Source organism: Puntigrus tetrazona, chromosome 5 (assembly GCF_018831695.1).
Source record: "Puntigrus tetrazona isolate hp1 chromosome 5, ASM1883169v1, whole genome shotgun sequence".
In the NCBI taxonomy this organism is placed as follows: Eukaryota; Metazoa; Chordata; class Actinopteri; order Cypriniformes; family Cyprinidae; genus Puntigrus; species Puntigrus tetrazona.
Window position 1 is genome coordinate 23,621,356 of NC_056703.1, and position 15,295 is coordinate 23,636,650.

The window sequence follows — 15,295 nt, forward strand, 5'->3', positions numbered from 1 at the left end:
GATGTGTAGACGTTTAGCTAATATTACAAAACACTTCAAAGTCAGCGTTTTATTTCTGTTTACTGAATTACTGCTTTTCGTCCTCTGTTTTGAACGTTTCCCATGATCCCCTTCGGAACTTCCTATGGAGATAAAGCGTGTGTGATTGCAGTAAGTAGTGTGATGTCAAATACTTGCAAACTGTATACATATACATTGAATTGTTTGCTTTTTCCGTTGAATAAAATAAAGGGCAGTGTTTATAGTTCAATACCTTGCTGTTTGTGACCGTTTAAGACTCGAGAGCTCAAAGCTAGTAAGCTCCGTAGCATGTAGCCGTGAGACAATAACGATATATCGCTGCTGCAGGACACGATGAAACCGTCATTAAACTGACGATATGTGCATTACTTGACGTTATCCCCCATATCTGTGATAAAACGATACACGTATCTAATGGGTTTATTCACTCCGACACGTTTTGCCGCGCTTCCAGACAGCGGCCGGCCGGGGATGTGAAGATGCTGCGCAGGAAACCCACGCGTCTGGAGCTGAAGCTGGATGACACCGAGGAGTTTGAAAGCGTCAAGAAAGAGCTGGAGGTGAAGTCCGCGACTCTTACTTATTTACACTGTCCTGTGAGGGGACGTTAAAGCAGCTTCACATTCATAAACTGAAGTAACTGTTAACTAAATGCAGAGTTCAGCTACAGTACAAGCAGCTCTAAGGCAGACAGTAATGTTCTTGCTCTGATCAAATCAGGTCATTATTGTTTTAATTCAGTTCATTGACTGTCAACTGTGGTAAGGAATCAAAGCTCTCAGAAAAGGAGAAGAAGAAAAAAGCTTTTGGGGAAACCAGGCTCAGTGTAGCTTTAAGAAGCAGGCAAAAAACTGAATATTACTGTTTGAATGTGTAAAATGACACGCTAGAATAAGCTGGTTTGTTTACGTTTATCCTGCATGATGCTCTGCGTGAATTATGAGTAGCTTTTGTTAAACGAAACGGTTGGCAATAAGCGTTTTCAAAGACTGGGTGCAATGAGGTGCCATTGATCTGAAAGGAAACCTAACCTGGAGCGAAAGGATTTGGGGAGAAATGAATGAATGTAATCGATGACAATAAATCATGAAGCAAAATATACAGCCCATTTAGACAAAGGAGGATTATTTGTAGGATTAACTGGGATTTGAAATGTTTAAGTGGAAGTTCCTCTCATGACTTCGCATGCAGTAGGTTAGAAAAAAAAGCACATTCTGCATAGGGCTTAGTATTCAAATTGTATTTATGATATTGTGAACTCACATCTAGCCAAAAACTACTAATGTTATTTGTAAGATAAAGTGATATGATGTTCAGCCAAGTGTGGTGTCTCACAATTTGGTTCTCAAAATGTTTGCTTTGCATTTAACACACACACACACACACACACACCTGAAGCAGTCAGGAGAAAATGGAGGTTCTGTGTCTCACTCAAGGGCTCTTAAATCACACCTAAACCAGTTTGAAGTAGCTAACAGTAATACAACTACAAACATAATGTGAAAAACTAAACGGAAAATGATAATGTATCTATAACATTTCAGCAAATATGTGCGCTAATCTTTAAACAAAGACGGTTATAAGTGAATATTAATATTTTTTTTAAAAAGCTTCCATATTTATTATCCACGTCTGTCCAGAGTCGAAAGAAACAGAGGGATGAGGTGGACGTAGTTGGTGTCGCCACATCCGGCGAGATGAGCGGAGCGTCAGGTGGCGCCACAGACGGGAAGACCAGGGAGCAGATGATCCACGAGCGCATCGGTTACAAACCCCACCCAAAACCCAACACCTTACCCTCACTTTTTGGGAACCTTCAGTTTTGACCATTTGCAAACGTGAAAAAGGACTACAAGACCTTGAGAATCTGCATCAAACACATGCATATATTATGATTTAATAACACCTGACCTGAAATAGACTGAAAGCACATGCGTTCTGGGTTTCCTTAACTGTGTGTTTGTGATTAAGTGATTAAAAAGGACTATTTTTCTACTCGAGTAAATAAAATCTTGTTAGTTGGATGTGGAAAATTGTATCTTTTCCCTTTGCTGTAAATAGAAGACGAGGAGAAGCATTACGTATCAAAAACAGGTAGATTCATAAATGAGTTGGTCAAGAGATATCTTTGAAGTCGTACAATATTTATTCTTCATTTTCCTTATGATTACAGTACATTACTCTACAGACTTGACTGGACTGTAAACAGACTAAGAAATCTTAAGATTGCCACAGCACTGGAAATGAGGTTCGGTCTACAGTTGTAGTTAAGACGAAGCAAACCTTTGCTTTTGAAAGAAATCAGCGGTATGAATGCCCACCGTGATGAAGAACAGAACCTCAGATCCAATTCTACAAAGTGACAGCTGCTACAAAAACATGACGTGAAGAGTTTTTCAGCAAAAAAAAAAAAAATTAAAAAGGAACAAAAAACGGGCTTTCTTCCAAAACCCACACGTTTAAAATGTGGTTTTCTCGTTAAGAAAGCTTTGTGTTTGAAAGCAGTTGAGACACTCTTTGGGCACTTTTATTGGGTCCTGTATGTAAAAGGCACACTCCTTTTAATTAAGGAGCATAATTATCTTCATTTTCCGCGTAAAATTCACATTACCGAGACCCAGTAACTATCAGAGCGATGACCTTAATGTTTTTAACAGCTCACGATTCGCTCAACATCACAAATGCGCCACAGTTTTTGGATTTAAAAATGTCATAACGTAAAAGGATCCACATAAAGATTGCCAGAAAAGACTGATAACAAGTACAGTTGAGTGTTACAAATATAAATTATAAAACTAAGTCGGTGACACTGGCATCAGATATAATTTATATTCCACTTTTCCCCCCTGTATTTACTTAAAAGCACTCCAAAGGGAGCAAAGTTCGACTTGAAACTCTGCAAACTCAAGAGTCCCAAAAGCTCTCTTTCTTGTGCAAACATCATTCAGTCCAGTGTTTATGTCTAAACAATGGTCACTGATTATTAACGGTCGTTTCAGCGATTTGAAACACTTGGCCATAACAACCTCAAAGAAAACCAACCAAAAAAAACCACCCTCCCACCGCTAGTGCTTGTATATTGGGTCCACCAGATCCAGTTGGGCTTTTAGAGTCTACAGTCGCCCTCTTGGGGGGTATGCGTGCGTTCCCTCATTTAAGGCAAAAGGTTTAGTAAGGCTCTTTCGCACCATCATAACCTTAATAATTTGCGAGAAGTTACAAATAATGTCAGTACTATGGAGGTAGACTGATAGGCTGTGATGTTGATGATGAACGGTTGTTGAGATATGAAATACGGGGCTAATTTGATTCAAAATAAAAGGTTAAAAATTAACAGAGATTTACAAAAATCATATCGTGCCCAGCACATATAGAGTTGCGGTGCACGTTGGGATCGTGAAGTGGTGGTTTTTCGAGGTTATACACGGGAGAAGTTAATGACAGTGTTCAGTAATATCCACCACTACTGCCTTCTTCCAGCTGAACAGGAAGTAGCCGAAGCCGGCGCCCGCCGCCACTGCGATGCACAGGTAGCCGTTGTACGTCATGAACACCAGCATGAGGAAGTAACTGACCACCACTTGGATGATGTGAAGGAACGTCTGTAAGAAGTGCGCCAGACTCATCATCCGCTGGCTGGAGAGAACAGAAACAGGCGTTTAGTTTGTTACGGGTTGTTAGTGGGAAGAAGACCTGGGAAAAGCACGTTTGCTTCTCAGAGGTCACTCGTGTGGCAGTGACCACACACGCGGGACGATTAGATCAGGGTAAACAGGTTTAAGGGTGGGTTGTGTTTGCCTGTTTTTCACTGAGACTATTTAAAACACTGTGATGAAAGATGTTTCAGTCAGGGTTTTCAAATAGAGGGTTGCAAGGTGGTGTTCGAAAAATATATATTTTAAAAGAATTAAAAAAATCTGAATGCTATATACTATATTAATTATAGATTTAAGTGATTTCATTTGGCTTTAGTATGAATATATAAAGGCCAATTAATACATTTTACAAGCGCATTTATATTATCATGCTTGTTTTTATGCACTATGTCCATAAATCCTGACCATGATAGAAGTCTAAATTACGACAATAAAAAAAGTCATATTAAAAACATTAAGTGTATATCATAATTATGACTTGTTATCAGATTTTTGATTGTCAATACTTGATAAAATGAATGAGAGTCTATAATGCAAGATAAATTGTCAATGTCATAAAAGTGTGATTATGTCATAAATGTGTGTGTATATATATATATATATATATATATATATATATATATATATATATATATATATATATATATATATATTATAATTATGACTTAACTGAATTTTGACTGTCAAGACTATGGCTTATGCCATAATTTTAACTGCAATAGTGACTTTATTATTTTAATTATTTCATAAAATTATAAAATACATTTTATAATTATGACAGTGTGTCCTAATTCTGGTTTCCTTTTTTCTTTTAGAATCGGACTAATTACTAATTATATTCATATAAAATTAATTAATTTATTTATTTTTAATCTATTTATTATATAAATTATGTTTTACCAAAGCATTATTTTTCCTTATGTGGCAGAAATACCCCCAACCCAACAGATCCAACATATCAGTTTGAGATTGGGTGAGTTTTTCCATGTATATATAATAAATAAATAAAAAGATAATTATAAAACAAATATAATTGCTGCTCACACACGCAGTCCTCACGGTAACGGTACGGTTGGACTAATGTTCACATTTATGGACCAATTTCAGTCTTTATAACTTTAGGGTCAACATGCTTTCACAACCTATATGACATTTATTATCTCACATAGTTCACGTGTGGAGTGCAAAGTAGCCATTCCGTATCATAACAGCACATGAAAGGAAAAGTTCATTCAAAATGATGGAAAAGATGAAAAGACATTAACCAGGAAGGTTTACCAAGAAAACAGGCATTCTGTTTTTTTTTTGCATTGAATCCTAAAAAACATTCACTGACCCGACTGTTTTATGCGTCTCCATGAGCACGGTGCCATCAGCTCCTGGGACAGGCATGGAGTTGTAACGCACGTTCACCTGATTCCTCCTGAGCAGGACCTCGCGGCCGATCTTCAGGCCCTCGTAGAACACAGCCAGCAAGAACACACCAATGCATGCGCCTACCATTTCTAGAGAGCAGGATGAAGAGAGGTTAAAAGCCAGGAAGCCACACATCCTCACCTGCTTGATCTTATTACCCCGCTACAACCGGGAATTCCTCCTCACAAAAACATTCTGCTGTGTTCTCATAATTCAGATGCATCAGCTTATTACAACTAGACCAATCTAGTAAAACCTGCGCGACCAGAACACCTGTCTTAAGGGGATCCTATGACATTATTCTCAAGAATGCCACCGTTTTACGTGTCATTAAAGAACATGCAGTGACATGTTTTGTTCAACATTGAATTTCAGGTCCCCTGTAAAATTTTTGGAGGTCAAATTAAACTCTCGAAGACAAAGACAGTCAATGCATTGAGTCGACGCTCATTTACATGAAAGTTCGTCTTGAAATTTAGTTAATATGACTGGATAATGTTATTGGTTTGTCAGGTCAAATGGAAGTGGAAAATGGACTTAATTCGATTTTAAAAAAGAAGTCAATTTCATGTCATTCATTCAAAACCTGTACGACCTTTAAAAACTGAAAAAGAATGATAGGAACTAAACATTGGAAACCACTGACTTCTAACCTACGGACAATAAAAAAAACATTTTTGATGCATTACAAAATAAATCTTGAAGTTCCACATAAGAGAAATTCATCAAGAACACGAGGCTGAGTAGAGAAGAGAAAACGGCCATTTTTGAGTCAACTACTATTTTTTTTTTTTTTTTTTTGGATAAAAACTGATCAAAGAAAAGCACAATGCATCTCACCTCCTGGTGTGTTGATGACCAGCCCAGCGAATAACAGCTCCACGTTTTTGCAGCCGAAGTAGAAGGTCATTTGCTGAAAGAACACGTTAAATCAATGCGTTTTCCCGTTACTAATGAAACACTTCTGATAAAAACGTAAACGAAGCGGTAGTCTTTCTTCCGCCCAACAACTTTAAACGAACAGATCGTAGATTTTATGAACCGAAGCGTCTGAATACCGACACGCAGCTTAAACTCCAGGTGGCCTCACCATCATCATCATCATGTGATCCCCATGGCCTGCGTCGGGGGACGTCATATGGTCCCCGTGAGGGTCTGAGACGGCAGACTGCACGGTTGGGTGCATGTGGTGACTGTGTGGATCTGACATCTTTATCTCACTTCACAGAGGTGCTGCGGAGAGATCAGAGCACACATACTCAAGACAACTCTCTAGAAAAATAAAGAGCTAAATGAAAGAAGCGGAACACACTACGGCTGAACATTTCAAGTCTTTCTGGATCTGCAAAGCAGCCTTTCATCTGTGGGAGTTTGATACTATGCAGAAGCCATACAAGGATAATCTGTAAGATCCTGATCTGCAGGTTAAAAGCGGCAGCCAGAAATAACCTACAGCAGCCCCAAGAGTATTTCTGAACATCACTGCATTGTGTATAAAACATTAAACTGAGTCGTCTCTGCTAAGTGCAAACAAATGCCACTTTTTCTCGAAAATAACTTGACTTTTAATCAACTGTTGTAACAGTCGTTTTTAGAGGATGTATTAAAGGTTTATTTTCTTACTCCTCTTTATTTAATAATGATGCATATTTAGTTTTTGCTTATATTTAAGTCAAATAAAAATGTCTATTTCAGTAACCACACACACTCCTCGGTGTCTCTATTAAATGAAGCCACTGGTTATTTTCAGTTGCTCTAAATTGCGACGAAGGAAAAACAGATACAGGAGACCTTCACTAATCGAATCCCCCGACGACCCCAGGCTATTCCCCTCCACAACGTCGCCCGGATAATCAAATACTTAACTCTGGAAAAAAAACAATCACTTTATCCATTAAGCAGCAAACATGCTTTTCTAAAGGTCTGGGACAGCCTCGGGGATAAAAGGCACAGCGCACTAATAAATGTGATTATCTATACCATCTCTACTAACTAGTAGTCAGCGTTTTCTTGTTTGACCGGGCGGACGCTTGGCTGCAGTTTTACAAGCGTGAAATAAAACATTTCCTCATACTGAGCTCAGGCTCGGGTCTAACAGGGTCGACTGAGGTGCAGGGAAAGAAGTGGAAAAATAAAACTAAGTACTCTCAGGAAGTCTTCTTACACGGTCCAGACAATGTGCGCTGTTGTCCAGAAGTAAACGCATCATGTGACCGCTCTCGTATAGCTTACAAGCCGGCTCACTGGTTAAAACCTACGTGTTTTTGTGCATAAAAACAATACAACCTGCCCCCAAAAAGCACACGCACCTGACCATCATTTAAACGACCATGTAAACACTACAGCATGTTATCCACTAATTATTTACTAAGCCACAAATGTTGCGTTCACCCAATAAATAATGTCTTACCGCTGAACACAAACTAAAATCGAATCCAATAAAGAATTTCTCACCCAAGCTAAACGTGTCACCTCTCTCAGCTTCTTTCTGTTCAGCACTGCAAAACCGTACAAGTAGTTCCTGTCAGGGATTCTTCTCGCAGTATCTCCCGGGTGAACAGGTGAGGTTAGAGAGGGACGTGTAGCGCGAGGCTCGCCGTCTCATGTGACCTCTCATCTGCTTTTCATTTCCCTCTTCTACCATTAATCCCATCACAGGCCACACCCACAAAACCTGGAAACACCGCCTCTTTTTGCCCACTCAGTATGAGGTTTCAGACTAATTCTGTATTGTTGCTACTTTTAACAATAGCCATAAAATTATGATTTTACTTACAAAAAAAAAAGTAAAGCCAAGTATGTAGTTTAGAAGTCGCTTTTCTCTGCTGAATTGAAAAACAACAACAACTGTGACATTTTATTACGTATTATTGCCTTTTACATTAGTGCATTAAATCTACGGTGATAACTGAAAAACAAGTTTGACTTTTTTTTTTTTTTTAAATTTGACAGAATAACGAATGTGACTTCATCTACCTCTCTTGGTAAAACGTTCAAGGGTATATACAACATGACATATTACAAACTAATTCATACTGTATCTGTATGCATGTCTTTTGTGCAGTAATTAAAATACTGTTCGATACATTTTTTTTGCACTTTTCTCCTTTTTCAGTAATAGAACGGTGTGAATGGTGAATGAAAACTGCATAATGCAAAACTATTTTATCAGTCCAAATAGGTTTCGATTTTTACTGCAAAATATGACCTTTCCTCAACAGCGTGAGGAGTCTGCAAATAAATAATGCAAACCTGTTCTCGGGGACAGTACGTGTCTTTTAAGAAGAGCTTTATCGACGTTCAAAGAACAGCTTTTAACAATGTTCGTCTGTACAAGCGATCCGATTATGTGTTACGTGCTCGTTCCCATAAAGAAATCGAAAAGGGAGGGGTGCGAGAAAAAGAATGAAATTAAGTGTCAAATATTTGCAGAGCTGTTTCAATGCTAATATATTACCTTGTTTATGTCTCGATCGTTACTTTAACAAGTGATGGCATCAATGATCTTTCGAGTGCTTGAAAAAAAAAAAAAAAAAAAAAAAAAGACAAGGATTTGGTCAATCATTACTGATCGTGACGATGTTCAGACCACATACGACCTTCTGTGGTCATAAAACAAATGCGAAGGGGGCAACATTAGCAGCACCAGTAGTGTAATCTACCAGCGTGAGAGCAAAGGTCAAGACGGGGATCAAAGAGCAACTGACTCACACAGAGCATTTCAAAACTTTCACAACAGACGACAAACGTTGAATTTTAATGTGGATTTGGTTTGGTTTGCCAGAAGTCATGGATTATACGGTTAACAAAGCTTGAATCACTGTACTCTCATCATTATTAACTGTAACATTAGTATATACATACAAAAAAATACTATACTAAAAAATATATAATAATAATTAAGAATATGTAACATCCTACCGCATAAATTGAGAGAAAAATAGAATTTTTTTAAAGCTGTGATGAATCAGACGTAGTGCAACAAAAAGTATGAGGTAAAAATAAATGAATAAAAGACATGCGCTGATGGGTTAATGCCAATAATATGCTTTTAGAAAGTCCAGGGGGAATGTGTTTGATTCATGCTGGTAACATAAAGCCTTTATTTAGGACTACTCTGATGCTTTGTGTTTTCATATTTTTTATTATAAGCTCTATAACGCTATAAATATTGCGCTATAAATACATTTTAATGCTTAGTAAATGTATCTATAGTTGGACGCAAAACCCTAGTTTCTGTTTCATGATGCAATACAGAAATCATATCTCAATACGGCTAGGAGAAGAGACGAGAGACAATGAGGAAGGTTACTCTGACCTGCAACTGCACTTTCATACAGATCCAAATCAAAGTACTTTACACCCGTTTATGTAACAGCGAAATACAAGATACATTTTTTTTCCCAATAGCCGTCTGGTACTATTAAAGTCTGCATCACAAAAGATTGTCTAGACTGACAATAATGCAGATGAAATACGGTACAGGCCCTCATCCAAGCGGGCCGCAGAGACTCAATACCTGGTTTTCTGGTTCAGCTAAACAATGCACCTAAAAATAAAGAGACTGAATCCAGTAACCTTCCTTCCCCCACTTTTGATACCAACTTCCTCTTAATAGAAAAAGAATCTGCATCCAGGAACAAAAGCAAGTTATGAGAAAGTAAATAGTCTTTTCCTTGTAGCCTAACAATAGAGTTATGCAGCTCTTTATTACGGAGTTCTTATCATATTTTGTGAACTTTCAGATCCATTTTTAAAGGTCAGAATGAGTGTGTATCAAAGGACCCGTGCCTTACTTTACAGCGAAAACTAAATAAGAAGTTTAGTTAAATTTTAAAATTGCTGTTTTACTTTACTCACAAAAACTATGCAAAGATTAAAACAAAAAAAAAAGAATACTGCATGCATGTCATGGACTACTTTTACAGCGCTCATGTATATTTTATGCATTTTTGAATATAACGACTGTAGCCCCCATTCACTTCCCAATTAGATTACCAGGGCTATATGTAATTATATGATGTATATATGCACAAATACAGTATTCTAGTCATGCCAAGCTCAAAACGTTTTTTTGGGCCAAAAATTATGAGTAATAAAATATTTGTAAAAAGCCTTAGCCTTAATCCTTATTCAGTAAAATCACAAGCCTTCAAATATCGCTGACTCTGGGGGGTTTCAGTTAAAAGGCTGAGAACCGTGGGTTTATATGCACATTAAAAAAGGGTTATTATAAGAAAGCTGCTTAAAGCAAAGCAGCATTCATTTTCATGCACTGTTTGGCTCTCCGTTAGTAACCAGCTTTATCTCCACATCTTTTATCCGGTGTTTTCCACAGGCACGTTACACTTTAAAAAAAGTAAGAATGTTGTTTATGCATTTACCTGATCATAACCCGCCTCTGGATTTACTTTATGTTTCGCATAATGCTGCTTTCTGCAAAAACCCGGAACAATGCAGTTATTGTTAACTAAGAATGCAAATGATTAAAAAAAAAAAGTTAATTTAAAAAGCTGAAATGGGATATAACATATCATTATAAAATTATTAGATGAAACTCTTATTTTTTGTGATCAGAAACGCTTCCCTGAAAAGCAATTAAATTGCTAAAACTGGCATTTAAAATATATATATAAATAAATATGTAAAAGTTAATTAACAGCTGACACATTCAGCAAAACATCTGCACAGTTTCTTCCTTTTTTTGTTTGTTTGGGTTTGGAAAGACTTTTTTTAATATTTAATCAGTTAAGTGTGCATCACGATTAAAAGTGCATTAAAAGTGAAAAAATGACCACGAATGACCTGCACGACCAGCATGAACAACTATTTTGACAATATAAACCAACACCTTTTCCCTGACTTTACTATCTGAAGACCGGCATTTACACCGCGTAACCGGCTTCTAACACGGCTCTTTTAGACAGCTCAGGTTATTACTAAATCTCGCTAGTGTTAATGAACAGGACAAACAGTCGCCGTCCGCAAAGATGAGCCAGAGCCAGAGAATGTCTTCTCAGAGGTCACAGCAGCACAGATTACAGAGGAAAGTACTTCACTGAGCTGCAAAGAGTCACGTAAATCCCACCTTGACAGCACGCGACGAATGCGTCCACCTGGTGCTTCGGTGTTTCTGATATTAACTGCAAATCGTCAGTTTTGGGACAAGAATAAATGAACACAATCTTTCCTCTGACCAGCGGCGAGATGCTCCTACAGCGTGAAGTCAGAGGCAACGCGAAATCTGATACATAATAAAGGTCTCCAGTAAACGCTCAAAGTGAAAGGATTAGCGTTTATTAGCGTTTTTTATGATAACAGAGTTTCAAATCAAGAAATCTATATATATATATATATATATATATATATATATATATATATTAAAAACTTTATTTATTTAGCACGATGCGAATGCACTTTAAAACTATTGCATTATTTCTTAGTATAAAGCTTGTTCTCAGTTGTAATGGTGGTAAACAAACTGGTAAAGTATAAAACACAAACGCTTTTCTATCAGTATTTTCCTCCGCTGATTAACAAGCAGTCACGAATTATCCGATATATTTTGTTTCGTAACGAAAAATGAAGATACTTTAAAATCAACTCTTATTTTGAAGAGATTCCCACTGGACTCTGTGTATCCGGGGCTTTCGCAGTTCCCCGTGACGTTCCACGTGATGCAATGCAAACCATATTTACTTCCGTTGCCACATGGCAAGTAATGCATACGTGACGTGGAAAAAATAGTTTGAAATAGTGTTTGTACGTCTATTTAATAATGAATAAGTAATGTCATGCCATGGAGTCGATGCTTATGTTTTGGGACCAATATAATTAGTTTTAAAAAGAAGACAGACATATATTTGTGTATATTAAGTCTACAGCTCAAATTGCAAATATTAAGCATTTTAATAAACTTTTTTTTTTGGAAAAAGTCTAGATAATATTTTTTCCCCGTGTGTAATAAATACAAAATTACAATCTAGTGAATGCATCTAAACTTTTTTGCTAGGGAATTTTTTGAAGACTGGGAAAACGTAGCTAAATAGCATCCTCTAGCGTTGCTACTCTGATGGACAGGACTTTATACCAGAACAGATTGCATGTGGCAGATTAAGTTAATAGAAACATATTTAGATTTAGCAATCAGTTCAAAACGATATTCATTATTTATGCTCCATCTTCATTATTCTAGAGAAAGAAGTGAAAGAAATTGTCAGGGAAAACACAGATCCATTTGTACACATACCATTTATTACATTTTCACAGCAGGCCGAAATAGAGGAACGCCATCTACATATACAGAACAAAAGCGTGGGAAGGAAGCATATTTAATTACGAATACAGCATTAAGATTATGATAATTATGATCTTTGTCACACAAAAAAAAACAACATCAAAAAAATGACGAAGTACACATCAGTTAGATAAAACAACATCTGATTCCTCATAAATTAAGAATGTAGCGTTGAGATACAGACTTCCATACAAACATTTAAAGGTATCATTCACAAGGAAACTCACTCTGATATACTGGACAATACTACGGTTAACTAAAACAACAGAGACAAAGACTGGCAGTAAGATCATATCAAAGATATTTCTGCGAACGATGAGAAATGCTGTGATGTGCACCACCGACTGGTTTAGGTTTAAATGAATTTTCAACCTTCGGTAAAGCGTTGAAGTTGTAATCTAGATGAGAGGTGTTATCTTAAGCGGTCCGGCTATCTATCTATGGTGATTGTGACGTGATATGTCCAGCAGCAGTCTTTGTCTCGGTGCTTTGTGGGCCTTTAGGGATTGTAACGGATGTGGCGTTTATCCAGCGACGCGGTAATTGGCGTGGATCTCTGGCTTGATGTCGCACACCATCTTCAGCAGGTTGGCCAGCACGGCTTCCTTGTTCTGCTGATAACTGCTCTGGATGCGGCTCATCTTATCGACGGTCTCCTTATCCACCTCCACAGCCGAGTTTCCATGGGACCCCAGGGCCTGCGGGACCGAGCGACGAGCGTTACTCACAACTAATGCCAATGTGCGTTTCTTCCGGTTACAGTACGGGGTTTTTCATACCCGAGAGGTTCATGATAGAACTAATTTTTTAACAAAGATGTATTTTACCATGTTGTAAAAAAAAAGTGCACTTTATCCTGGTTAAGGTGCCCAGGTATATCACTGTGCACCATGAAATTAGCATAGAGTAGCTTCATTCTACTCTGACCTTGCCTAGAATTTTATTATAAAGTTAGAGTATTACTTTAAATATCAGGGGACACTTTAAAAATGTTAAAAAAGGCTTCAAGTATTTGAGGTACAAGACTGTAATGGCTTTGATGAGGAACAGTAGACTCACTACTTTAAGAGAGTGGGATGATGCTAAAGAAATGTTTTGCTCGTTTTGGTTCTCTGATTGGTAGAATGTATTACTTTACTATTTTTTTAATGTATTTTGCAGAATCACGGGTAATGTGTACTCCTTCGCCTGGAGTTTAACATGATTACTTAAAGCAAAAGCATACGCTTTCAACCGAAGTATACCATCATCTACTACCAAAACAAGCATCTCACAGCAGGTCTCAATAAAAATCTGTTTCCTTAAGGAGAACATTGAAATAGATTTTATTCAGCATGTTCCACCTAATGCGCTATATGGTCATTATTCAAAAAGGAATTTCCTAAATTGCTAATAACACTTGAAGTCAGGGGGAAAAAAAAACCTTCCTCAAAGCAGGGCACCAACATACCTTTTGGCAAGATTTTTTCCCCCACGTAAATACAGAAGTAGTGGTATGGCTACAAATGGATCAAAAGTGAACAAATCTTACCGCAGCCTCCTTTGTCTTAAACTCTTTCTCCCTTTGTAGACGGTACTGCTCAATCTCAGCCTGCGCCTCTTCTTTGGCTTGCTTCAGGCGACGATTTTTTCCTATTAAAAAAACCCCAAACCCATTACTATCAGTTGCTCTGCCAGGGAAACTCCTCTTTTATAAAAAACGGGAACCAGAAGCAGAAAATCTCTATAAAAACAGGAACTGATGGTCTAGTGAGTCAATGTCACTGACGCCTCAGTAAAGGAGATATGTAGTAAACTTACATTCATCGTTTCCTTCACTAAAAAGAGCTCATATGAAACTTGAATATCTTCCATAAGAAATACAATAAAAACCGAGTCAAAAGCTGCCTCGAAACGTTAAAATGTGAAACCTTTAACATCCTCACTGGAAAAGGGCCAAAAGAAAGAATTTCGTTACATGTCATGTTACCCACTGGTAAATATGATCAATTATACAGCCTTTTTTATATAGAGATGTTAGCGAGTTTGTCGCTCGAAAAGAATGAATACACACTTCATTGCCCAAATTTAGTCGACACTGTATATAACGTGATTATGGCAATTCGATTTTTATCGTTCCAGTCCCCTTTGTTATTTGTATATATATACAGAAAACATCGGCAGCGATTAGCTGAGCAGTTAGCTTGTTAGCTAAGCGCTAGTCTGCAGCGATGACCAGCAAAAGGCAACTTACTTTTACGGGCTTCTGCGACCTTTTCCGCGGCTCGTTTCTCCGCCTGCAGCAGCTGCTGGATGCCTTGAGACTGGCTCGCCATGCTTCAGTACGGGATGTAGTTGAACCGCCGCGGATGAGCCGTAGAGAAGTCCGTATCTCCCGCAGTGAAGAAGGTCGAGTGAACGTCAGCTGATCGAGCGTCACGCTGCTGCTGCTGACAATCACGTGACAGCGCGTGTCATATCTAACGCTTCCGCTAGGGGGCGGTCTAACTATTCACGTCCAGGTTTAGTAAAAGTTACATATTCAAAACGTACTGTTCATAAATCATGATTTAATTTAATTAAAATTAGTTAAATTCACAGTTTATTTTGCCATTAGTTTACTTCAAGTCCAATAAGCTCTTTGACACACACACACACACATACACACACACACACACACACCCACACAAACAAACCTAAAGCTGTATACCAGTGGTTTTCAACCTGTGGGCCGCGGCCCCCCAGTGGGCCGCAACGGTATTGCAGGGGGGCCGCCAGTTATTATCAATAAAAATAATAATATTGCTAATGTACGTAAAAATGTGTAGTAATAATTAAATATCATAATTAATTAAAAATTAATGACCTATTATGCACATTTTCTGGTTATTCAACATTACCCATTTATTCAATAAAGACAGTTAAA

The 15,295-nt window shown here is 37.8% G+C and overlaps 3 protein-coding genes across 6 annotated transcripts; 1 reads left to right on the forward strand and 2 right to left on the reverse strand.

Moving 5' to 3' along the window:
* Positions 1 to 11: 11 nt before the first annotated feature.
* cdc26 (cell division cycle 26 homolog) lies at positions 12 to 2,054 on the forward strand. Its single transcript, XM_043239460.1, has 3 exons — positions 12 to 150; positions 476 to 581; positions 1,662 to 2,054. The coding sequence occupies exons 2-3, from the start codon at positions 501 to 503 to the stop codon at positions 1,845 to 1,847; spliced, it is 267 nt and encodes an 88-aa protein (XP_043095395.1). The 5' UTR covers positions 12 to 150; positions 476 to 500; the 3' UTR covers positions 1,848 to 2,054.
* A 90-nt stretch (positions 2,055 to 2,144) lies between these two features.
* On the reverse strand, positions 2,145 to 11,336 carry slc31a1 (solute carrier family 31 member 1). 4 transcript variants are annotated; one of them, XM_043239443.1, is made up of 6 exons: positions 11,182 to 11,330; positions 10,478 to 10,529; positions 6,184 to 6,326; positions 5,934 to 6,006; positions 5,014 to 5,182; positions 2,145 to 3,657 (listed from the first exon to the last, which is right to left on the reverse strand). In XM_043239443.1, exons 3-6 carry the CDS (start codon positions 6,301 to 6,303, stop codon positions 3,456 to 3,458), a joined length of 564 nt encoding a protein of 187 aa, XP_043095378.1. In that variant the 5' UTR covers positions 6,304 to 6,326; positions 10,478 to 10,529; positions 11,182 to 11,330; the 3' UTR covers positions 2,145 to 3,455. The 4 variants fall into 4 exon arrangements, with proteins under 4 accessions (XP_043095378.1, XP_043095376.1, XP_043095379.1 ...); XM_043239441.1 differs by lacking the exon at positions 10,478 to 10,529 and having other exon boundaries at positions 11,182 to 11,336; XM_043239444.1 differs by lacking the exons at positions 10,478 to 10,529; positions 11,182 to 11,330 and adding an exon at positions 8,551 to 8,572.
* A 989-nt stretch (positions 11,337 to 12,325) lies between these two features.
* On the reverse strand, positions 12,326 to 14,813 carry atp6v1g1 (ATPase H+ transporting V1 subunit G1). The gene is made up of 3 exons (XM_043239458.1): positions 14,624 to 14,813; positions 13,922 to 14,022; positions 12,326 to 13,088 (listed from the first exon to the last, which is right to left on the reverse strand). Exons 1-3 carry the CDS (start codon positions 14,703 to 14,705, stop codon positions 12,915 to 12,917), a joined length of 357 nt encoding a protein of 118 aa, XP_043095393.1. The 5' UTR covers positions 14,706 to 14,813; the 3' UTR covers positions 12,326 to 12,914.
* Between the last annotated feature and the right edge of the window lie 482 nt (positions 14,814 to 15,295).

Coding starts and splice junctions, on each gene's coding strand:
- cdc26 (XM_043239460.1), top strand. CDS start 501: ATGCTGCGCAGGAAACCCACGCGTCTGGAGCTGAAGCTGGATGACACC. Junction 582..1,661: donor GCGTCAAGAAAGAGCTGGAG/GTGAAGTCCGCG, acceptor ACGTCTGTCCAG/AGTCGAAAGAAACAGAGGGA.
- slc31a1 (XM_043239441.1), bottom strand. CDS start 6,303: ATGTCAGATCCACACAGTCACCACATGCACCCAACCGTGCAGTCTGCC. Junction 6,007..6,183: donor ATCACATGATGATGATGATG/GTGAGGCCACCT, acceptor GTGTTCTTTCAG/CAAATGACCTTCTACTTCGG. Junction 3,658..5,013: donor GAGACGCATAAAACAGTCGG/GTCAGTGAATGT, acceptor TGTTCTCTCCAG/CCAGCGGATGATGAGTCTGG.
- atp6v1g1 (XM_043239458.1), bottom strand. CDS start 14,705: ATGGCGAGCCAGTCTCAAGGCATCCAGCAGCTGCTGCAGGCGGAGAAA. Junction 14,023..14,623: donor GGTCGCAGAAGCCCGTAAAA/GTAAGTTGCCTT, acceptor TTTTTTTAATAG/GAAAAAATCGTCGCCTGAAG. Junction 13,089..13,921: donor TTAAGACAAAGGAGGCTGCG/GTAAGATTTGTT, acceptor TCGGTCCCGCAG/GCCCTGGGGTCCCATGGAAA.